The sequence below is a fragment of the Primulina eburnea genome, chromosome 12 (genome assembly GCF_022965805.1).
Source record: "Primulina eburnea isolate SZY01 chromosome 12, ASM2296580v1, whole genome shotgun sequence".
In the NCBI taxonomy this organism is placed as follows: Eukaryota; Viridiplantae; Streptophyta; class Magnoliopsida; order Lamiales; family Gesneriaceae; genus Primulina; species Primulina eburnea.
The window spans coordinates 7,631,759-7,655,675 of NC_133112.1; the positions used below are offsets into that span (position 1 = coordinate 7,631,759).

Below are 23,917 nucleotides of genomic sequence, written 5' to 3' on the forward strand. Positions count from 1 at the left end.
GTGTTTAGATATTATCATTGTGCATTATATCTGTATAAAAGTTTGCAGTCTGTCTATTAATCAAATGAGATACTAGGAGTTTCAGTTTGGCAGTATTTAAGATCAAACTGAATTGGGATCTTGCAAACTACTTGTACTATCCAAAGTCTTCTAGTATGGACCTTCTTAGAGGAAGAAGGGGTGACGTAAGAGCTTCAGTTCTCTGAACATCCGTAAATATATTTTTTTTTAACTTCAATTTACCCCTTCCCATTCATCCCGTGATTTGTTCTAATATATCATTCTAATTTCTTTCCATACTTATACGTTAGCAAACTATCATAGATACTCGAGAATATTCAGTTTAGTTGACAACCCATCTAAACTAATCAAAGAAACTTACATATTATGTCCAGTGTTTATTCAACACCACTTTTCTAAACATTCAACCGATCCTACATAATTATAAGATATGATCAAATTGAAATAACATGATATATATTATGATAAATAAGTGATATTGTATAATATATAATTACCATATCATATCTTATGTAATTAAAATATATGATCGAATTGAACTAACATGATATATGTTATATATATAAGTGGATATTGTATCATATGTAATTATATGATATGAACTAATAATATATTGTGAGGGCCCGTGCTCTTAATTATATTTAATTACCAAATAATAAGGATTAATTGGTGTAAACAGCGAAAACGAGTTTAAAATGTTCATTTGGGCCTACAGAAATTTCGGCATGACCTTCCTGTAAGTAGGACATCCCAAAAATTTCAAAATACAACAACATCATTATACGATCGAAAATAACATCAAGTTCACAATCAACCAAACAAATATCCTACAGCCGCACTGGCCAGGACTAGACACAACATACCACAAATAAAATCCAAAACAACATAAAAACAACACCATACAGCTACACAGAGCATCTCCCTGGCAATGTATCAAACCAGTATAAATAGATATCTGGGAACTCTGACACAAACCAAATGATTACTAGGTACCACTCGCCGACACTCCACCAGACGCGTCAAATCACCTGGAATGACATGCTATGGCATCAAAAACAACCACGACATAAAAAGAAAACATGGGTCGGACCCCAGTACGACAAACCAATAAAATCACGGCGTATATAAAAGACATGTAATAATACCAAGTAAATGAAATGACATGCGATGCATGAATGATAACAATGGAATAATGGATACCAAATGGAGTCCAAACGAATAACATCATCAACAGTAACAGTGGCCACCCGTGCTAGGAATGCAGCATCAAATCGCCGCTCGTTCATGCACATAGCATCGGGAATGCGAGTATCTAAGTACCTCGTCCCTAGCTGTCATATGAGAATGTGGCTAATCCTAACCCACTCGTCCCTCTGATGACTCAATATATCTCAACAGAATCAACATAAATCGCCGTCAAATGAGTCAAGGCTCAATATGTTATGCCAACACAATTAATGCATGACTTCAACAGAATAAACATTCAATGCACATAATAGCAAACAACATTCAACGAAAATTCTTACACGCCAATATAAGCGTCATAATGATATAGGTTTGAACGTACCTCAACTACAACTTACAATACCACAGTAATTTTTTAAGGACTATCGGATGAACTCCTCCAATGGTAAAACCTACAGTATAAATTCGTTATACACTTCAATATAATGCATTTCAACTGAATAGAACAATTTAATTCGAAGCGGTTAAAATTTGATTTTCGGGCAGCCAACAAAACCAGTTTAGAATCTGAAATTTCAAGCTTAATACCTCAAAAATCAAGGCTAAAACGCACAACGGTGATCTTGCGAAGGTGGCTCGCCGAAAAAACTATTCACACGCCGGAAACCTAGCTGAAAAGTAACTGGAAATATAGGGGAAAAGCTTAATACTTCACTTTCACAAACTAATCCACCAATAACAACCAAGAATCGAAATCAAATCCTTACCTAAATTCGGATCAAAGCGCACACGAACAGTTGCTGGAAACAGGGCCAATCGAGCTCGTAACCTTCCGATTCATGTCAAGAAAAGTTTAATAGAATGGAGGAAGAAGATTGCTAAGATACTGCACTAAAAATCTGGCCGCTGGGTGTAACGCCTCTGACCGGTTGTAATAAAATAACAGCGAAATTTAAAATTTTCTAAAAAGAAAGAAGGATTTAAAATACATGTCAATGTATAATCAAAAGTATATACATGATCAATCAAATGATACAACAAAAATACGAAATATCATTTTTGTGATCATGTCAAAAATTTAGCAAAATAGCCTTCTTCCTTGCTTCTCTTATGCATATGACTCCGGCCCACAATCAACGTCTCGGCCCGTCACTCTTATCTGCATCACATGAAATAACTGAAATGAATATAAAACTCAGCAAATGGAACTCTTACATAGAAATGGATATATATATCATACTCTATAAAACATGGCTTTGAAATCATTAAATACCATCAACTCTTGAAACATGAATAACATAGCATAATATAACAATAAGATGGTATTTCTCTTTTCTCTGTTGGATTGATATATATATAGTATCTCTGTCTCTGTACCTATATCCCATCGATATACATCGATAACTCTGAGGGATATAAGCCTATGGTCGTTGATCAATTAATTGCAGGCAATCTCTGACTATGTATCTATCAATCCAATAAATCATTTAAACTCTCTCTTTGGCATTAAATCAAATACTTTGAAGACTCTTTTCTCTTGTACTCCCTTTTTCACAATTGAAACATAAAATACCTCCATAATATACAACAAAGTGTATCAATACATAACATGAATCAAATGAAGGGAACATCACATTAAAACCATTGAAACACCGTACATATAATATCATGTGAGCACAAGGAATGAAATTCCACTTACAACCAATAGAAACCTTGATTCTATACTCTTGGTTGAATTCCTACAACAATAAACCATAAATTGTACCATCAACATCTCAATAATCATAAACCCATATCAATTAATCCATAAAACCGACACAAACCACAAACCCAATACTTCTCCCAACACCAAAACCAAGAAATAAACAAACCCATAAGCTTACCTTAGCTCCTTGAACCCAAAATAATCTTTATCCCACTTCAAATACCCAACAAGAACCTTGAATCAAAGATAGGAATGAAAAGAATGGAACCCTAGCTCTCCCTTGAAGAGAAGAATCGAGTAGAAGGGGAAAGAAATGACAGAAATGAGCCAACTCATGCCTTATAATCACTTAAAATTGAAAAACACGCTTCTACTGTTCACAGACCGCGGGTGCGCTGCCTCTCCGACCGCGGGTGCGCTAAACTCTCCGCAACTAATCCGAAAATCCCAAAATGACGACCGCGGGTGCGCTCCTAAATGGACCGCGGGTGCGGTCTTCTCTTGAGCGCGGGTGCACTGTCACCTGGAGCAAACTACAAACTCTATGCAACAAAAATCGAATCGCAATACCACTTCTCTTCATAATTCGGCAACACTCTCAACATGAAAGTTGAACCTCTAAATCATATCTAACCATGCCAATTGACCTCATACCAATCGGCTCAACATACGAATTCCCATGAATTAAACCACCACGACGCTACAACACCGCTACACAACATCTAATAACAACAATACTATAAACCATAAATCACAACTCTTAACAACAAAACTATACTTAAACTCAACCAAATAGTCAAAATCATACAAAATCTTAAACCGTACCGTTCACCAGGCTTGGCTATTTCACTTGGGGCGTTGCACGCTTGCTGCAGAAAAAGGAGAGAACGAAGGGATGCAAGGCAGAGGATGAGCTTCCTTACCGGATTGAGCGATCTCCTATATTGCTTCTAACAAATGGGTTTAAGTAATTAAATAGAAATAGGTTGGGCCTATACATACTTATTGGGCCTCACAATCTCTCTCACTAATAAAAGATTCGTCCTCGAAATCTAACAGACACAACACTGATATCCAAAACATTACGACTGATAATACATAGGAAATTTAGAATATATCGCGTAATTCATTACATTCTTAAATAAATGAGGCCATTCTTGTCGCATATTTGCCTCTAATTCCCATGTAAATTCTTGTCTTCCATTTCTACTCCATTGTACCAAAACCAATGGAATCGTCTTGCTCTTGAGTTGTTTTTCCTTGCGGTCCAAAATTTTCACTGGATGTTCAACATAGCTAAGAGAACTGTCCAACTCTACATCCTCGAAATTCAAGATATGAGACGGATATGTCTCATACTTCCGCAACATAGTTACATGAAACACATTATGTATCAAATAAAAACTCGGCGGCAAGTCTAAACGATAAGCCAACGTACCAATCCTCTCAACAATCACATACAAACTACTATAACGCGGAGCTAACTTCCATTTATGTCCAAATCTCATAGTACTCCAAAATGGTGATAATTTCAAGAAAACATAATCGCCCACTTGGAACTCTAAAGGTCTACGCCTTTTATTAGCATAACTGGCTTGACGATCCTGGGCTGCTTTCATCATTTTCCGGATCAATTCAACTTTATCTTTCATTTCTTGAAAAAATTATGGCTTTGACATCTGTCTTTCTCCTACATCTTCCCAACATATCGACGATCTACACTTTTTTCCACAAAGCTTCAAATGGTGGCATACCGATTGTTGCCTGAAAACTATTATTGTAAGAGAATTCAACCAAAGATAATGATTCTTATCAACCACCTTTGAAATCCACCACTATTGCTTGTAACCCGTCTTCAAGATTTGAATGGTTCTTTCTAATTGACCATCTATTTGTGGGTGATAGGCAGTGCTCATAGCCAAATTTTAACCCAAAGCTGATTGTAAAATTCCCCAAAAATTCGAAGCAAACCTTGGATCACGATCGGATACTATGGTTACTGGCACACCATGCAATCTTACTATATGATTAATGTACAATTTCGCCATTTTTTCATATAAGTACAAGTACGATCATACGGAAAAATGAGCTGATTTAGACAATATATCAATAACCACCCAAATCGCATCACAACCACGATTAGAACGAGGTAAATGTGTCACAAAATCCATAGCAATGTGCTCTCAGTTCCACTGCAGCACTTCAATACTATGTAACATTCCACCAGGTCTCATTCTCTCATCTTTAACTTGTTGACACGTTAAACATTTAGCCACAAAATGAGAAATATCTTTCTTCATACCATCCCACCAATAACGAGTTCTCAAGGTATGATACATCTTTCGAATTCCTGGATGAATACTATGCTGACTACAATGTGCTTCCCGTAGTATAGCTTCTTTTAAATCTATCAAATTAGGAACCACAAGTCTACCATTAATGCTCAGACTACCATCTGAGGCAACACTAAACTTTTCTGTTTGACCTATTCGAGACAATTCTTTTAATCTATGAATGTGCAGATTGGTCCTCTGTGCTGCTTTGATGCTGGATAAAATCTGTTGCTCAACTTGAATAGATGAAACTTTAAAGTAGTCACCTGTGATCTGATAAGTCCATCCTGAAGTTCCCAAGTGCTCGTGAACTTTAGAGATAGTCAAAGATGTCAGTATAGCATTCTGAACTTTCCTGCTGAGGGCATCTGCAACAAGATTCATTCGACCTGTTTGATATTGAATCTCAACAATCAAAGTATTTAAGAAATTCCATCCATCGACGATGTCTCATATTCAAGTCAAGCTGTGAGAAAAGATATTTAAGACTCTTATGATATGAATAAATCTCAAACTGCTCACCGTACAGATAATGATGCCATAACTTCAATGCAAACATAATGGCGGCCAACTCTAAGTCATGGAATGGATATCGGGTCTCATGCGGCTTCGATTGACGAGACTCGCTCATTTTGCATTAGAACACAACCAAGTCCATTTAGAGATGCGTCTGAACAAACAACATATCCACCTGAGTTTGATGGCAAAGCAAGCACTGGAGCTGTTGTCAACTTTTCCTTCAAAGTCTGAAAACTTGACTCACATTCACTAGTCCACACAAAACATCGATATTTTTGCGTTAATTGGGTCATAGGCCTTGCTATAATAGAAAATCCTTCAATAAAACGCCGATAATATCATGTAAATCCCAAGAAACTGCGAATATTAGAAATATTCGTCGGTGTTAGCCAATTGATAACAACTTCCACTTTACTGGGATCTACTGATACTCCTTGAGCTGATATAACATGACCCAGAAATACTACTCTGTCGAGCCAGAATTCACATTTAGAAAATTTTGCATACAATTGCGTTGCTCTGAGTGTCTGGAAGACTAACCTTAAATGTTCTCGATGCTCCTTCTTTGCTTTTTGAATAAATCAGAATGTCATCTATGAAGACAATAACAAATATGTCTATAAATTCTCGAAAAACATGACTCATCAAATCCATAAAAGCCGCTGGAGCATTAGTCAATCCAAAAGGCATAACTAGAAATTCATAATGTCCAGAACGGGTTCGAAATGCTGTCATCGGATGTGGGGACCCGAACCTAATTCATTTCTTAATCGTTATTAATTTCAAATGTAACAATTAAGTAATGTGGGACATAAATTTTTTTTTATAAAATACAAGTGTGGAAACGTAATGTAATCAGTTTGATATACATATCAACCTTAAAGTACAAATCTTGTACAATGACATTCATCTTATCTAATGTTCCACAACTACATCAAGTTCTGCAGATCAAATTTACTTCTAAGTCCGGATCTCCACGCTAATCTTTAATCTCTCATCCTCTTTTTGTTCCCGATTCTGTCCCACCTGTTGTTATGCACACATACAAACACAAAAACAGCCGGATAACTCCGGTAAGAGATACATCCCAGTATAAATAATGTATACATGCAATCATATAAACAAATATAAAGCATGTAACACATATCAATAACATTTATCAAAATATGAAAACGTGAAATGATATAACATTGTAGATCAACTCGTGACTCGTCATCTCAGACTCGACTCATCTCTAATCTAGGGATCCCGGTTTCTGGACATTGTCTCATATATCGAATCTCGATGATAGGAATGAATCAATTCCTAAGCAACATCGACATAAACCAAACTTCCAATGTCTTGGCGACTCAGCCGAAGACTTAGCAAATCAGCCAAAGACTAAGCAAATCAGCCTATGACTCAATACATACTTTGCATATCAATCAATAGACCACACATATCAATTTCATAATTGCAGATATCAATGCAATAAAATAAAGTATGTGATTTAGGAAAACTCAAGTCAAATCTAATTCGAGTTGTGCAATCCCGAATCAACATTGATTTATACCTTTCTTTCTGTCAATCTGGCTCTGTCGAAGCCTCTGATTCAAATCTGTCAATACTAAATCTGGCAATGACAACATCAAGGAGTATAATATCAATACCCCACTCAATCAATACGGGATATACTCAGAACTCAATCAAATTCTGTTTCAACGGCATAACGACATAATCTCAATAGACCTTCCAATACAATATCAGTCAAATATCAATTCCAATATCTCATAATCAATAACAGTCCAAATCTGATATCAAATCCCAATCAAATCAACTCCGAAATTCATAACAATTTCATACGATAACCGTTCTTCAATCTGGTTTCTATTATACGATGTTTAATATATCAGAAACACCATATATGAATCATATCTGATTCTGGTAATACCATAATTTCAAATCATATCAAAACTTAAGAAAATTTACGTCCAGTTGTAGCATGCGTCGATAGAAACACAGTACTGAATTCGGATTGCAATTGTGACGGACGGATCTTTCACAATCACAAATCTAAATATAAAAAGGCGTAAGGATTTTTCCGTAACCTTCCTCGACCTTTTCTCGGAATTCTGAAGGGGAAATGAACTTTGTTATATATATATATATTGCATGTAGGGACCAAGTGGCTCATTCTTCTTCTTGCACGTCTCGCGCATATGCGCGACTCTCCTCGGCGCAAATGCGCGAGACCCACAGGTCTCCACATTTTTCTTCTCTGCTGCTCGCGCATATGCGCGCCCCATCCCCGCGCATATGTGTGAGGTTCTCTAGAATTGTCATTTGGCTTCCGCACAGCTCGCGCATATGCGCGCACTCACTTCGCGCATATGCGCGAGGCCCTTTACCCATCTCGCGCATATGCACGCCTTCTGGTCGCGCATATGCGCAAGGTGTACTGTCCTCGCACATAACTCGTGTCCTTTCTCGTCTTTCCCCGGTCCGATCCTTTCTGTCTATAATCATGTCAAATTATTAATCAATAATCACAGATTAATAGATAAAAATCCTGGGCATTACATCGGAACATCTTCCTCCGGAACTTTAAGCTGATGGTATCCAGAACGAAGATCGATATTTGAATACACTGATGTACCCTGCAACTGATCGAACAAGTCATCGATACGCGACATAGGATACTTATTCTTCACAGTGGCTTTGTTCAACTGCCTGTAATCAATGCACATTCTCATCGTTCCATATTTCTTCTTTACGAACAATATCGGAGCTCCCCAAGGTGACATACTTGGTCCAATATAGCATTTTTCCAGTAAGTCCTGTAATTGCTCTTTGAGTTCTTTCAATTCCGCTGGAGCCAAACGGTATGGTGCTCTAGAAATAGGATTTGTCCCAGACACCAAGTCAATGATAAAAATCGATCTCCCTCTGAGGTAGAAATCCAGGAATCTCATCGGGAAATACATCAGGGAATTCCTTGACAACAGGAATATCTAAAACTTCAAATCTTTTTATATGTGTCACATTAACTTCATAGATCATAAATCCTTCATTGCATGTTGACAATATTCTAAACATTTCCATGTTGACACTAATGGAATACGTGATTGTGAATCACTACCATAAAAATTCCATTTACTGCCATAATACGGTCTGAATCTGACAACTCTATGGAAATAATCAACGGTAGCTCGATAATTTGACAGAGTATCCATTCCCATAATACATTCAAAGTCAGACATATCTAGCTTGATTAGATTGGTTATCATAATATTATCATCGAATGTAATCACACAATTCAAAATTATCTCATGAGACATCAAACACACACCGGCAGGTGTAGAGACTGACACAGTGTCTATCAACGGAGTAGTAGCAATCTCATGCTCATCAACAAATATAGCAGATACAAATGAATGAAATTCTCATGTGTTTATCAGTATACGAGCAGGATGATTAAAAATAAGACAGATACCTGCAATAACTCCACCTGGTGCGTCTTGAACCTGATCCTGAGTTAGAGCATGAACTTGATCCTGCTGTCGTGTAATGCCCTAGATTATAGATTGATCAAATGAGATTATGAAGGGTGGCATGAAATGAAGACCGCACCCGCGCCTAGGCATAGACCGCACCTGCGGTTAATTAATTCTAAATTTTGAAGGTGAGGCAAAGGGGACACCGCACCCGCACTAAGAAGCACACCGCACTCGCGGTGCATGGGCAGAAAGTTGGCCATTTTTACAGTAGGGTCACCGCACCCGCGGTGCAGAACTGACCGCACCCGCGGTCGACTTTTATGAATTTTTGGAAGACTTGCCAAAGCTTAAGCGCACCCGCGCTGCTGAAGCCACCGCACCCGCGGTCATACGTGGTGCTTGAAAAATAAGACACTTGCACCTCAACATGCATGATATATATATGAGGTGTTAGCATTCTTTCGTTCCATTTCAGCAGCCAGAGGAACGAAACATTAGCAGAAAAGCTTCAAAGTTGATTTTCATCCTTTAATTGAGTTTGTGCAAGATTTAGCCATCCAAACTTAAATCCAATTTCAGTTTTGAGCTCCTCTCTTCAAGGGCTACCTAAGGATGTAAGTTTTATTCATTTCCAGTATGATTTGAGATGTTGTGATTGGGGAAATTGGGAATTACAGTAGATTATGGGTTCTTGTGAAGTTGATGATTTTATATTCGCAATCGGATCGAAGAAATAGTACCGTATGCATTTGTTATGAATTTTAGCATATCTTGATTGAGAATATGCAGATTTTGAGAGTATGATGTATATATGATGTTGATTATTTATTGTTGAGAATTGATATGGATTTGTATTGAATTTGGATTGACCGGTATTAAGAAATTACGTCGTTATGCCGTCAACTGGTACCGAGGTCAAGTATTGAATTGGATATGTGTTGATTGAGATTAAAGATTGATAGAATATGTATCAACATTTCCATTTCAGATTCGATATTGACATATTCGCCTTCGAGACTTCAACCACGACACAGATTTTGTGACGAAAGGTATAATTCATGTTTTGTTTGGGAAAGACACAACTCAAATGAGATTCAATTTGAGTTTCCCAACAAAATCACATACTAGATTTATTGTTTATCTCTTTGATATGATTTGGATTTGTTTATAGATTTATATTCAAATCTCTTGATATGATCATGCTTTGTCTATAGATTTATATTCAAGCATTGAGTTAGGAGAGTCATTGACAGATTTGTCAAACTAGACGTTCGGTGTATCGACTCATAGGAGCAGACTTCATCCGATTGTAGACATTCGATACAGACACGACCGAAGTCTAGGAATAAGACGTACAGTTACCCCGATTGGGAGGGTAGGTAACAGACAGTGACGTCTTATTCACACCGGGATCCCTAGAGTAGAGTCGAATTGATTCAAGACATGATTTGATTGATATTGCATGCGTATGTTGCTTTGGTTTCATAGACTATGGAACCTATTGCTTTTTATATTATTCATGATGATTTGTTTCATGATTTATATTTTGTTTATGCATGCATACATGTTTTATACTGGGATTTGTTCTCACCGGAGTTTCCGGTTGTTGTTATGTCTGTATGTGTGCATAACAACAGGTGGGGCAGGATCTGGGTCACGGCAGAGATGAGATCGAGATAGGGTGGTGACTTCGGGCACAGAAGACTGCTAGTGGCTTTTACTAGACTTGTACTACTTTTAGATTGTAGTTTGTATTAAACACTAGTTTGTTTAAATGTACTAGAATAAGACATGTATTTATGTTTGTTGAAATAAAATATAGAACACTTTTGTGATTGAGATTGTATGCATTAGAATTAATGTTAAAAAGCAAAATTTTGACCCGTATTTTGAACAATGATCTGATTAATCCCGAAAAGAACTGAGTTAGAGCCCGGGTCCCCACATGTGGCCCTGGAAAACGTTGCTGAACAGAACCTCTAGGCTGAGGATAGCTAGACTGGTGAAAAGACTGAGCCGGAACAAAAGGTCTAGTTGCTTGTCCTCTAAAACCCTTACCAAACCGAGGTTGCTGAAATTGTTGTCTTACTGCATTCGGACATACTCTAGCATAATGTCCAATTTGCCCAAAGATATTACAAAATCCAAGAACTCCCGTACACTGAGTATTGAAATGCTTACCACCACAACGATCACAAAATACTCCACTTGGTGACCCAACTGAACCTCCATGTTGACTGCCGGAACTAGAAGAACGACTAGAAGTCTATTTCTTGAATTGTTTTCCTTTGGCCTTAGTGGTGCACCCACTGGCATCGGCACATTACCTCCGAAACTCTGAGGAAAACATGGTTGAACTGACTGTGGTTCTGCCAAAAGTAGACTTTCCTCCACATTCTTGGCTTTCTCTACAGCATCAGCATAATTATCAGGCGCTCCAGCTACTACTAAGGTGCAAATGGTTCGATTCAATCCTTGCATAAAATGCGATAGCTTGTTCCGATCACTGTTAGCAACATGAGAAACATAGGCAAGAAGCGCTGAAAATTTAGAGGCATACTCTACTACAGTCATGTTACCTTGAGTCAATCTATTGAATTCAGCTTCCTTGGCCGAATAATACGAAGGCGGTGAATATTCTCGAGCAAATTGAGCGCAAAATACATCCCAAGTAACACTTTCACCTAATTCTTTCAGAGCTTCCTCAGTAGTTTCCCACCATAACTGAGCTCGGTTTTTTAATTGACAAATAGCCAACTTAAGCTCCAAATCAGGAGTGTACTCCAACATTTTAAACAAGCACTTCATACTTTTTAACCATGTTACAGCTTTCTCACCATCTTCATTCCCAAAGAATCGAGGAGGACGTATATTCTGAAATCGGGATATCACTAGTTCCATTTCACCCATTCCTCTAGTCAACTGATTCACTTCATGCTCAACGTTAACATTTCATGCTTCACCACGAAGACGACGACCTCGTCTTCTCCATCCAGTCTCGTTAAGTCCTCCCACATTAGGAGCTTCATATTATTGAACAACTTTCTTTGCTTTTCTGCCCTTACGTCCAGGTGCCATCTACAAGCCAAAAGGATTTAATCCACAGGCAGAAATAAAATAATCGGTTTAGTATAAGAACATAAACTTAAACTAATAGGAAATTTCTAAACTAAATGCCAAAACTTAATCAAGTATACGCTATAGTCATGCTTAGGGGTGGATTTTCGGTATACCGTGGCAAAAATATCGATATCAAAAAATTCATACCGGTACCGATACCGGAATTCCGAAATTTTTCTATGGAAAAAATTCACACCAATACCATAATGATATCGAAAAAAAATTCGATATACCGAAAAAATGTGGTATACCTAAAAAAATGTCGGTACGGTATGATTATTTTTCGGTAATTTCGGTATTTTTCCCACCCCTAGTCATGCTAATTCAATTAATTCAAACTTAGAAACAAGTAAGAGAAAATAATCAAAAACATGCACAATCATTTTATTTGTGTCTAAACTCGAGTGTCCTAGACTTTAATTCGAGCGTATTCCAGTTACGCTCTGATACCAAACTGTGAGGGCCCGTGCTCTTAATTAATATTTAATTACCAAACAATAAGGATTAATCGATGTAAACAGCACAAACAAGTTTAAAACGTTCATTTGGGCCTACAGAAATTTCGGCATGACCTCCCTGTAAGTACGACATCCCAAAAATTCCAAAACACAACAACATCAATATACGCTCGAAAATAACGTCAAGTTCACAATCAACCAAATAAATATCCTACAGCCGCACTGGCTAGGACTAGACACAACATATCACAAATAAAATCCAAAACAACACCATACAGCTATACAGGGCATCTCCCCGGCAAATGTAACAAACCAGTATAATAAATAGATATCTGGGAACTCTGACACAAACCAAATGAATACTGGGTACCACTCGCTAACGTTCCACCAGACGCGTCAAATCTCCTGGAATGACCTGCTATAACATCAAAAACAACCACAACATAAAAAGAAAATAGAGGTACGACAAACCAGTAAAATCACGACGTATATAAAAGACATGTAATAATACCAACTAAATGTAATGACATGCGATGCATGAATGGTAACAATGGAATAACGGATACCAAATGGAGTCCAAACGAATAGTATCATCAACAGTAACAGTGGCCACTCGTGCTAGTGATGCACCATCAAATCGTCGCTCGTCCATGCACACAGCATCGGGAATGCAAGTAGCTAAGTCGCTCGTCCCTAGCTGTCATCTGGGAATGTGGCTAATCCTAACCCACTCATCCCTCTGATGACTCGATATATCTCAACAGAATCAACATAAATCGCCGTCAAAGGAGTCGAGACTCAATATGTTATGCCAACACAATTAAGGCATGACTTCAATAGAATAAACATTCAATGCACATAATAGCAAACAACATTCACCGAAAATTCTTACACGCCAATATAAGCGTCATAATGATATAGGTTTTAACGTACCTCAACTACAACTTACAATACCACAGTAATTTCTTAAGGACTATCGGATGAACTCGTTCAACGATAAAACCTACAATATAAATTTGTTATACACTTCAATATAATGCATTTCAACTGAATAAAACTATTTTTTTCGAATGGATTAAAATTCGATTTCCGGGCAGCCAACAAAACCAGTTCAGAATCTGAAACTTCAAGCTTAATACCTCAAAAATCAAGGCTAAAACGCACAACGGTGATCTTGCGAAGGTGGCTCGCCGAAAAAACTATTCACACGTCGGAAACATAGCTGAAAAGTAACTAGAAATATAGGGGAAAAGCTTAATACTTCACTTTTACAAACTAATCCACCAATAACAACCAAGAATCGAAATCAAATCCTTACCTAAAATCGGATCAAATCTCACACGAACAGTTGCTGGAAAATGGGCCGATCGAGCTCGTAACCTTCCGATTGGTCGTTATTTTAAAACTCAACCCAAGTTAGAGTAATGGGGTCGAGCTTCTATAAACCCAATCCAATGTATTGTAAAGTATTGGGTCGAGTGTTTTTGAGACTTGACCCAAGTTTGGTGTTGTTAGGTCATGTTTTACAAAAACATGCCCCAACAGATTTTGCGATTATGTATTATCATGGGTGGAGTTTATGTGGAGTTTTACGAAAACTCCAACCCAATAACACATTCTTTTATCCAATCAATATGCATAGGGATGACAATGGGTGTAGTAGCCCGAATTCCAAATTGGGTAATTAACGGATTAATGGTGATTAAGAAGGTTTAATGTGTAATTTTGACCGTGGTCATGATCGGACGGACCGAAGATGGTTCGGTAGCACCGAAGAGTTCGGACGATCCGAAGTGGGTTCGGTGGATCCGATCATGAGGTGTCAAGAGTTGATCGACACGTCAGTTTACATGCAAGTTCGGATGATCCGAAGTGTAGGTTCGGTGGATCCGATCATGAGGTGTCAAGAGCCGATGGACACGTAGGAGTTCGGACGTTCCGAAGTGGGTTCGGTGGATCCGAACATAGCCTATAAATAGTACTCGGATTTCCTCACTTTGCATTGCAAATTCTTGAGTTATGTCTCATATTTGAGAAGTTTGGAAGGTTTCTAGGGTTAGTTGTCGGTCGAGCGATAGCCAAGAGCTGCCAGGATTGGTAGCGTAGTGACGCCTGAGTTACGAGGCAATCGACATCAAAGGGCTGTCGACGGACGAAGGTAAACCCTAAACCTTTGGTAGTACTGGTTTTGCTAGTCGAGCATGGTAGTATTGTTCATTGGGTATGCTTTTGATGCGTAGGCTTGTTCTAGACCTGATTAGCGGTGTTGCGTAAGGCTAGGCTTGCTGTGATAGAGGTACGGAAGTACTATCCGAGATATCCTGGTCGAGTATACATCCTTATATGTGTTGCATGATTATGTGGTGCATTGATATATGTCATATGATGCATGCCATTATGTCACGTTTTATGATGCATGTTGCATTTCATGTTGAGCCGTATCTCCTTCGAGATAGCCTTTACTGTTGAGCTGTATCTCTTTCGAGATAAGCTATATCTTGTGGGGCCGCTCAGCCCTGTCTTGTCTTGTGGACGCATGGACACCGAGAGTACACAGTGGCCGACGGGTCCGGAGGGCTTCGGTGATCCGGGACATTTTAGGTCCACGTCTATTCTTGTAGTGGATGCAGTGACCCAGAGGAGTACCGCGCGGCACTATCCACTTGGCGCCTCTAGACTGAGCATTTTGAGATCCTTTGTTACTCCTGTTTCTTGACTACCCTGGTATCATATCATAGCATGTGCATTTCATATAGGCTTGTATACTCATGCTTTTGTACTGGGCGTTCTTATCGCTCACGTCCTCGGTTTTTGTTTATCTTGGACACCCCATTCCCACGGGGCAGGCCTCAGGTTGGATGGCTCGGGAAGAGCAGGAGGAGGACAGTGAGTAGCTGGTTGGTTTAGTTTTCAGTACTATTCTATTCGATATGGTTGTACCGAATATATTTTGAGTTGTTCTGATTTCGATTGGGTTGTATAACTACTGTCATTGGCCATATTTCCGCTGTTATCTCTGATTATTATTAATTAAGTTAATTGCATGCTTAGTTCTTGATTAGTAGGTGATTCTGGAACGGGTCACTACAATGGGGCGGGGTAGGATTTGTCATCCTCATCACCAAATTTCATCTCCACCAACATATCTGCATCAATCCCTGCTTTTTCGTGTCCGATGAATCCCCGAACCTGAACCCATGGAGATCAAGTCACTGTCTCCGCCACATCCCGTTTTCAAAAATATTAATGGGCGGGTATTCTTCAAACCAAAACTTCTATTATTATATTATTAATAATATTATTATTGATATTTTCAAAAAAATTTATTATTATATTATTAATATTATTTTTGGGGATGGGGAAGGTTCGGGATAAGGATAATATATCCATACCCTTCCTGGACTATTTCAGGAATTTTTAAAAATATCATAACCCGAAAAAATCGAGGATCTCCGTCCTCATTTCAGGTTTTCCACGTGAGGTCTCGAACCCGTGGGAAAAATTGTCATCCTTAAATACACATATACAATTTTCATAAATATAAATAACAAAACTACTCAAACAAACGTTGTCTATATCCAAAAACAATATCTTTTTCTTATAAAAAAAATCAGTCCAATGACCATATATTGTCTCAAACACAACAAATACAACATAAATTCCGCAATCCGCTCATCATTCAACTGATAAGCATTTTCTCTCGTCATTGAAAAATATGCAACAACGATGGTATGGACCTCACTCTCACCGCTGCAATAAAAAAAATATTAAAATGCTATTAAAAAGAATAATGAAATTTGTATATCCAAGTCATCTTACTTTGGATCGACCAATGAAAGTTGACTACACACGATTTTGACACCCTGACTCATTAACTCCGTAGTGCGAAGTATCACTACGTCATGAGTCGAATCAAAGGAATCATCAGTCGAATAGTGCATGGACAACAACTCTGCAACAATTAGAGTAAGCATGCCTACGATAGCCTACATTATTTTTTTACATTAGCTAGCAAAGATTATATAAGTTAATGCAAAAGTATATAAATTGGATTCTTCGTACTTACCTCGTTTGGAACACTGTTGAATGATTTGGTAACATCATTCATCGAAGGAGAATGATCCTTACTTCAACTCTTTGTCACATAATGACACATCTGAAGTATCGGGACATTTGAACCCTCTCTACGAGTAGCAAATATTTCACCAACAGATGAAAAACATTTATATGTCAAAATATAGTAAAAAACGAGTTACACAAGTACATTAGTATGAGATCAAATTAGAAATAATATTATAAAAATATTAAATATTTATTTACCTGCAAATGATGAATAAAAGCAGTAATATAGAAGTTACCAAACACACTGAAATCCGGATCATTCTTACGTTGTTTGGTCAAATTTTAATAACTTCTAGACTTATTTCTAGGTCTTTTCACAACCCATAAATCTGATTCTCGAAAGCCAATCTATCTCATAGATAATTATTCAAACTCTTCAAGTAATCAACTAATCTAATCCACTCCGAATCCGGTGCACCGTGCTTACTTTTATGTTGAGGACCCAATTAGGGATGTAAACGAACCAAACCGTTTGTGAGCTATTCGAAGCTCGATTGGATAAGAGCTCGTTTAATGAGGCTCTTTAAGATAAACAAACCAAACTCAAGCTTTACAGTATTCGGCTCGTTAGTTCGTGAACATGTTCGTTGGTAAGTTCATTAGTAATCTTTTAGATGAAAAAATAATAGTTTTGATATTTGGTTTATTGATTTTGCATATTATTTATGAAATATATAGAAAAATATATTATATTTATTTATTATAATAAATTTACAAATTTTAATAAGAATAATATATTTTTCTTTAAATATATAATTTACTTTTTAATTAATTTAATGAAAATTTAAATGTATAATTCATATTTATTAAACTTGTTTAAGCTCGATAAAGGCTTGAATAAGCTCGTGAGTCATGCATATATTTGTTAAATAAAGCTCGAGCTCGGCTCGATTATTAACAAACCAAACTCAAACATTCAAGAGTTCGACTTGGCTCGACTCGATTACATCCCTAGACCCAATATAGGTTCACAAAATAAAAAACCGAATAGCTTCAATTTTTACCATTCACTTCTCTGCCTCCTCTTTTCTGTATTCATCAATCTTAGTCTTCAAATCACCCAAACATAGACTCAATCTCACAGTAAAATGCCTAAACTTAAATCCATCTTCCTCAGGTATGATGAGATAAATTTTAGGGCAATTGAGGCCATTGATCAAACAATATTCCATCTCATTTTCACTAAAAAAAATAAACGAACTTATCGGACACCTCAATGTATTGAGACTCTATTGTCAGCTTGCACTCATAAAACTTATTTCTTTCAAGTTTGGTTGGGAAATGAATCAGCACCCAAAAAAAAAATGAAATTGTTATTTGGCATGAAAAAAAGGACAATTTTTGAAATTTGGATCGAGTTTTTCAATCTGGATCTTACGTTTATTCTGGTTCGAACTTGACTCAAACAACATAAACTCGACCCAAAATACAAGCCAACCTTTTACTAAAACTGATGTTAAAAATTGAGTCGTGTGTTCGTTCTAGGTCAAGCACGACTTTTACTAAAACTGATATTAAAAACGTAAATGAGATATCAAAAATCCTTTCCAATAACTTGTTGGCAATATTTGGGTCGAATGTTTATGAATCTAAAACGCAACCAAGATTCATGAAATCTCGACTCAGATTCATGACAACTCAACCCCACACACAACCATATAAATTTGGCAACACTTTTTACTAAAACAAAACTTAAAAACGTAAGTGCGACATAGGTTTCCTTGGGTCAGGTTTTGAGAACACGACCAAGTTTCATCATAACACACAAATCTAGGCCTCAAGTAATCTGGGAGTCGAGTTTTAAAACATGACCCAATTTCAAAAAAAATCTGCTACAATAATAACAAGAAGTTGAAATGTTTGAGGTTGTATCAATACATGATTACTCATTGTCTTCTCTTCCAACCCAATCTCAAAAAATTCCCTTTTCATTATTCTGGATGCAATGAGATTACCGTAGACTCCAAATCAGTGCTTCATGGAGATGTTTTGTTTGTATAAAAGATGCACCTTTGAGAGAGAATGATGATGGAATTGGTGAAGTTGAAGAACAAATTGCAGATGATGCTTGTGTTGAAATGAGATGAAGTTGAAGAAGGAGAAAAAACTAACTGCTGGGTAAATTTTGTAATGTTTTGATTCAATTCAGTTTTAATGGTCTCTAATTGTATTGTTTTGCTTAAATTGAGTTTTAATTGTTATCGTAAAAAAGATAAAATACACATGCATTTTCTTTTGAATTAATATGTACGAGAGTTTATCACTTTATTTGAATCGGGGGAAGTCTGAATTTTTTACTTGAGTCAAAAAGAGTTCGTCTTAAAGTTGGAGTCTAATTTTTCATAGTTGATTAAATTGAGTTTAATATTTTTCATTGGGTGGAGCTTGAATCTAATTTTTCATTCGTTGGGTCGAGTTTGAAATCTATTTTTCATAACTAGGTGAAGTTTGAGTATAATTTTTCATCATTAAATCGTTTTAGAGTCTAATTTTTTCAAAAAAATATAATCATTGGATTGAATTTTGAGTGGAGTTTGGGTTAAATTTTAATGTTTGGGGTGAAGTTTTATTTTAAGTTAAATTTTAATATTGACAACATTATTTTTTGAATATCACTCTTTTTGTTCAATTAGAACCCGATTGACTCCCTATTTAATAAACCGTATTTCCTAATTTTCACTTTATCATCTATCTATACAGTATCTTCGCATATTGAACAGAAACGGCAGCAGTTGCCGATGTTTGCTGTGAATGTATAAGCGAATCTTAGTTTCGGCTTAAAAGTTTCTCATTCTCTATTCCGAGGTTGATTGTATCACTCCATAGTGTTTTCCATGTCGTGGATGCGAAGAGAACATCCATCAAACACGTAGTTTGCGTTGTGGGAGTGGATGGTCAAGGACTTGCACCTCAAATATCGTCAAATTCCACCGGGAATGCTCCTTCGCATGACTTCTTTATCAGCTAAAGCGTTTCCTCTTCTTTTATTTTTCCCCAAAAACTCTAGTTCACTCTGCTTCCACCTCAGAAGTCTCAATTATCTGTTCCACTACTGTCCCCTGATACCTGTTCCGAATAATGCCAAAACCCAACCAAAATATCCCTTTTTGATGGCGAGAAAAAGAACCCATTTTTCCACCACATCAGCTGAAGCTGTTGTCCAAGACCCTAGAGATTCGGGCGCTCGGAGGTCCCGGAAAAAGGTTCTTCGAGAGTCCCCAGAGATGATTCTGCGTGTGAAACTTGATCAGTGTTCCAAGAGCGTTGACTTAGCAGAAGCCCTTCGCCTTTACGATGAGGCGATAATCCACAATGTTCAGCTGAATGTGTATCATTACAATGTCTTACTTTATTTATGTTCAACAAAAAGTGATGGTATTGGGGAGGGTGGACGGGATGTTTTAACGTTGGAAAGAGGGTTTGAGATTTTTGAACGGATGGGCATTGATAAGGTGGTGCCGAATGAAGCAACATTTACTAATGTTTCAAGATTGGCAGCTGCCAAAAATGATCCTGAGCGGGCTTTCAATTTAGTTAAGAAAATGAAGGCAAATGGTATTGTTCCAAAGTTGAGGTCTTATGGGCCAGCTCTCTTTGGGTTTTGTAAGAAGGGGATGGCTGATGAGGCATACGAGGTGGATTCACATATGATGGATAACATGGTTTTGGCTGAAGAATCCGAGCTTTCAGCACTATTGAAAGTTAGTTCTGCGGCTGAGAGGGAAGAGAAAGTGTATGAAATGCTGCATAGGTTGAGGGCGGCAGTGAGACAGGTATCAGAGGATACCACTGTGGTGGTGGAGGATTGGTTTGGGTCCAAGAGGGCTGCGGAAATTGGGTTGGAAAAGTGGGATTCAGAGAGAGTGAAGAAAGGGATTGTGGAGGGAGGTGGTGGATGGCATGGTCAAGGGTGGTTGGGGACAGGAAAATGGAGATTGGTGAGGACCTCTATGACTAATACCGGGGTTTGTCAGTCATGTGGGCAAAAGCTAGATTGTATTGATATTGATCCAAGGGAGACCGATAAGTTTGCAAAGTGTTTGGCTGATTTGGCTTGCCAAAAGGAAGCAAGAAAAGACTTTGTTCAATTTCAGGTATTGACTTAGCATTTGGTTTCCACGGTTAAGACCCTCTGTAATTTGTGCTGTGTGTGGAAATATAGCATTCTTCATCCTGAAAATTATAGGATTTGATATATTGCAATTTTCTTCAATTAGCCGTCAAATCATATTAACTGGACTATTAGTGTACTACATAAATTCCAGTTTTGCTAAGTCGTCATTGTCCAAGGTTTAGTGTTCTACGTACTGTAGGTTTTAAATTTTGATGATGTGTATATTCCAATGGTTATGACTTCCAACACTAGATGAGATTATTGACCAAGTCTCATAACCTTTTATGACTGCTGCAACTTTGCTTGATGACATTTTGAAATGGTACTGAGTTTAAAAAGAAACGAGGATAACTTCTCTGTGTTTGGATGGTAAATTCTATGGGATATGGTGTTGGTCCTATAATCATGGCAGGTCATTTTTTGTTTATAATAAATAATAAATTAAATTGAAATAAGATGTCATGGGCATCACCTGTTGTTATTAATGATGTAATCTGACAACTTCATTGTTATGCTGGAAAAGGTGCCATATTTAACTTAGGCTAAGCATTTAACAACAAAGAGCTTGGGTACTGGTACAGGAGTGGCTTCAACGGCATGGTCCATTCGATGCTGTAGTTGATGGTGCAAATTTGGGCCTTGCTACTAATCAACATGTTTTCACTTTTTCTCAGGTAAAGATGAATTTTGACTCCTTTTATCGCCTGTCCTTTGTAATAGACAATTAGAAATGAAGGTTATAAGACTTGGGTGTTTTTCGTCTTTCATGTGTGTGAATGACTCACAGGTGCCTTTTGTAATAGATCAATAGAGTTGTGAAAGAAATACGGCAACTCAGCCCTTCAAAGAAATTGCCCCTTGTTATTTTACACCAGAGTAGAGTGACTGGCGGTCCTGCTCAGCACCCTAACAACAAAAGGTTATTGGAAAGTTGGAAAAGGGCTGGAGCACTCTATGCAACACCTCTCGGTTCAAATGATGATTGGTATTATTTAATAATCATTTTATCTGAACTCTGAATCACAATTTTTGGTGTTCTTTTCTTCATACAGTTCCTGTATGCTAGTTGCGAATAATCCAGCCGTCAACTAAGTTGAAAATAATGCTTTTCAGTTATGCTTAGCAGAGAGATCCATGTAGCCGATAGAGCTCATCTGGGTCTAATGCCTACATATGCTAGTTGCGAATAATCCAGCCATCAACTGAGTTGAAAATAATGCTTTTCAGTAATGCTTAGTAGAGAGATCCATGTAGCCGATATAGCTCATTTGGGTCTAATGCCTACATGTTATTGATGTTGATGAACTACAATGTTTTACAAGGTTTTGTTGTTGCTATATATGCATGATATTAACGAATAATTTTACGAGGAAAATTGGTTATTTCAATTCCATTGTAGTGACGGAAGTTGTTAGATATACATCTTGCTCATATCGTTATTTGTTGGAGTGAAATTCTGGGAGTTCCACGACCACGCATATTGATTGATTTCAAATAGTGGTTTACCCGAACTCAGTTTTGTTGTTTCTCTTTTCATATGTGATTCAATGAAAACTAATAAAGAAATATCTGCTGACGTTAGAATGCTCTGGACGAGGCCCGATTTTGCGTATGATGTCACAGATTAATATCTATTAGATCGAGATAATCATCGGACAAAGTTTCTTGTTTCATTCTTCAAATAAAAATGATCCACGCACAAGATCTGTTTGGTGAGACATTCAGTTCAGTCAAAAGAACTATGCTATAAAAAGTGAAAGGAATCAGGTAGAGGAGTATAAACGGCAGAATATGGGAGACTCTTTTCATTATTATATTAGTGGCCATGTATCTACAACACGCTACACAAAATTTTATTCATCTGTTGAAACAAATTTCAATTATTCTCTCATTATTTCAATGCTTTCCGATCTCATTTATTTGTTCTTATTTTTCTTGTCTTAGTGCACCCTACTTGTACTTTGAGATCACGTACAATGCCAGATATTTAGCTGTAACTGAGGTCTCCGCAGTACAGGTTTGTTATCTGTTTTTCTCTTCGTTCCCTAGGTACTGGTTGTATGCTGCTGTAAGTTCAAAGTGTTTGCTGGTGACAAATGATGAGATGAGAGACCACTTGTTTCAACTTTTAGGCAGTAGCTTCTTTCCTAGATGGAAAGAAAAACATCAGGTATTTGTCACGTTTCTTTCATTTGATTCATTCGAACTTCTTTGATGCTGCAGGTTGCTAGGGATTGTTACTTGTATACAAATGATTTCTTCTAAATTGTCCTATCTTCCAACGCCAATCAGAACGTAGCAGCAGGCATTCTCTTATATATGCATTTTTTTCAACTGTTCCGTCTTTAATATCAATTATAGAAAGCTAGCTTTAACTTCTGGTCACCTATTACTTTAGTTTATGCTGCAGTAACACTTTTGATCGATGCTAACATATGCGTTACATTAGCAAAACTGGATTGTCATTAACATATGAGATTGAAATGGTTGTGTTGTGCGGATGAATGGCAGGTCCGGGTAAAACCTTCTATCAATGGCCTGAGCCTGCATATGCCACCACCATATTCAATTGTCATCCAGGTGAGTTAATGAGTAAAGGATCTCTATACCTGTTAGTTTCATGTCTGAAGCTCTAGGAATTGTGTGCAAATGAATTGCAGGAGTCAGAACAGGGCAGTTGGCATGTTCCAACTGTTACAGGAGATGATATTGAGATCCCAAGACAATGGCTTTGTGCAACAAGGATACGGGGGAGGAATTCTTATTAATATTTTTTTAAAATGGATAAAAGCTTCGTGTATTTTATATACACAATTAAAGGTGAATGGGCATTCAAGATCAAATTATCTTTTATAAGTGTCGCC

At 37.4% G+C, this 23,917-nt stretch overlaps 3 protein-coding genes and 1 long non-coding RNA gene across 6 annotated transcripts; 1 reads left to right on the top strand and 3 right to left on the bottom strand.

Annotated features, from left to right (window-relative positions):
• Window positions 1-1,808: 1,808 nt before the first annotated feature.
• On the bottom strand, window positions 1,809-4,533 carry LOC140806613 (uncharacterized). The gene is made up of 4 exons (XM_073163171.1): window positions 4,045-4,533; window positions 3,090-3,145; window positions 1,974-2,035; window positions 1,809-1,888 (listed from the first exon to the last, which is right to left on the bottom strand). Exons 1-4 carry the CDS (start codon window positions 4,531-4,533, stop codon window positions 1,809-1,811), a joined length of 687 nt encoding a protein of 228 aa, XP_073019272.1.
• Window positions 4,534-5,094: 561 nt separating this feature from the next.
• Window positions 5,095-5,628, bottom strand: LOC140806614 (uncharacterized). Its single transcript, XM_073163172.1, has one exon. It carries the CDS (start codon window positions 5,626-5,628, stop codon window positions 5,095-5,097), a length of 534 nt encoding a protein of 177 aa, XP_073019273.1.
• Window positions 5,629-11,545: 5,917 nt separating this feature from the next.
• On the bottom strand, window positions 11,546-14,200 carry LOC140807696 (uncharacterized). The gene is made up of 4 exons (XR_012112742.1): window positions 13,957-14,200; window positions 13,751-13,820; window positions 12,668-13,232; window positions 11,546-12,437 (listed from the first exon to the last, which is right to left on the bottom strand). It is a non-coding gene; the product is annotated as an uncharacterized lncRNA (long non-coding RNA).
• Window positions 14,201-19,605: 5,405 nt separating this feature from the next.
• On the top strand, window positions 19,606-23,882 carry LOC140807435 (proteinaceous RNase P 1, chloroplastic/mitochondrial-like). Of its 3 annotated transcripts, none has more exons than XM_073164271.1 (6): window positions 19,606-21,033; window positions 21,635-21,727; window positions 21,857-22,038; window positions 22,998-23,223; window positions 23,565-23,633; window positions 23,714-23,882. In XM_073164271.1, exons 1-6 carry the CDS (start codon window positions 19,831-19,833, stop codon window positions 23,819-23,821), a joined length of 1,881 nt encoding a protein of 626 aa, XP_073020372.1. In that variant the 5' UTR covers window positions 19,606-19,830; the 3' UTR covers window positions 23,822-23,882. The 3 variants fall into 3 exon arrangements, with proteins under 3 accessions (XP_073020372.1, XP_073020373.1, XP_073020374.1); XM_073164272.1 differs by having other exon boundaries at window positions 23,103-23,223; XM_073164273.1 differs by lacking the exons at window positions 23,565-23,633; window positions 23,714-23,882 and adding an exon at window positions 23,277-23,558 and having other exon boundaries at window positions 22,998-23,070.
• The last annotated feature ends 35 nt before the right edge of the window (window positions 23,883-23,917 follow it).

Bases quoted from the DNA above. Each gene is read 5' to 3' on its own strand.
- LOC140806613 (XM_073163171.1), bottom strand. From the start codon at position 4,533: ATGATGAAAGCAGCCCAGGATCGTCAAGCCAGTTATGCTAATAAAAGG. The intron at 2,036-3,089 runs GTAAGCTTATGG...ATGAATCGGAAG, and splicing joins TTTGGGTTCAAGGAGCTAAG to GTTACGAGCTCGATTGGCCC. The intron at 1,889-1,973 runs GTAAGGATTTGA...CTATATTTCCAG, and splicing joins GCGCTTTGATCCGAATTTAG to TTACTTTTCAGCTAGGTTTC.
- LOC140806614 (XM_073163172.1), bottom strand. From the start codon at position 5,628: ATGAATCTTGTTGCAGATGCCCTCAGCAGGAAAGTTCAGAATGCTATA.
- LOC140807435 (XM_073164271.1), top strand. From the start codon at position 19,831: ATGGTCAAGGACTTGCACCTCAAATATCGTCAAATTCCACCGGGAATG. The intron at 21,728-21,856 runs GTAAAGATGAAT...CTTTTGTAATAG, and splicing joins ATGTTTTCACTTTTTCTCAG to ATCAATAGAGTTGTGAAAGA. The intron at 22,039-22,997 runs GTATTATTTAAT...TTCTTGTCTTAG, and splicing joins CTCGGTTCAAATGATGATTG to TGCACCCTACTTGTACTTTG.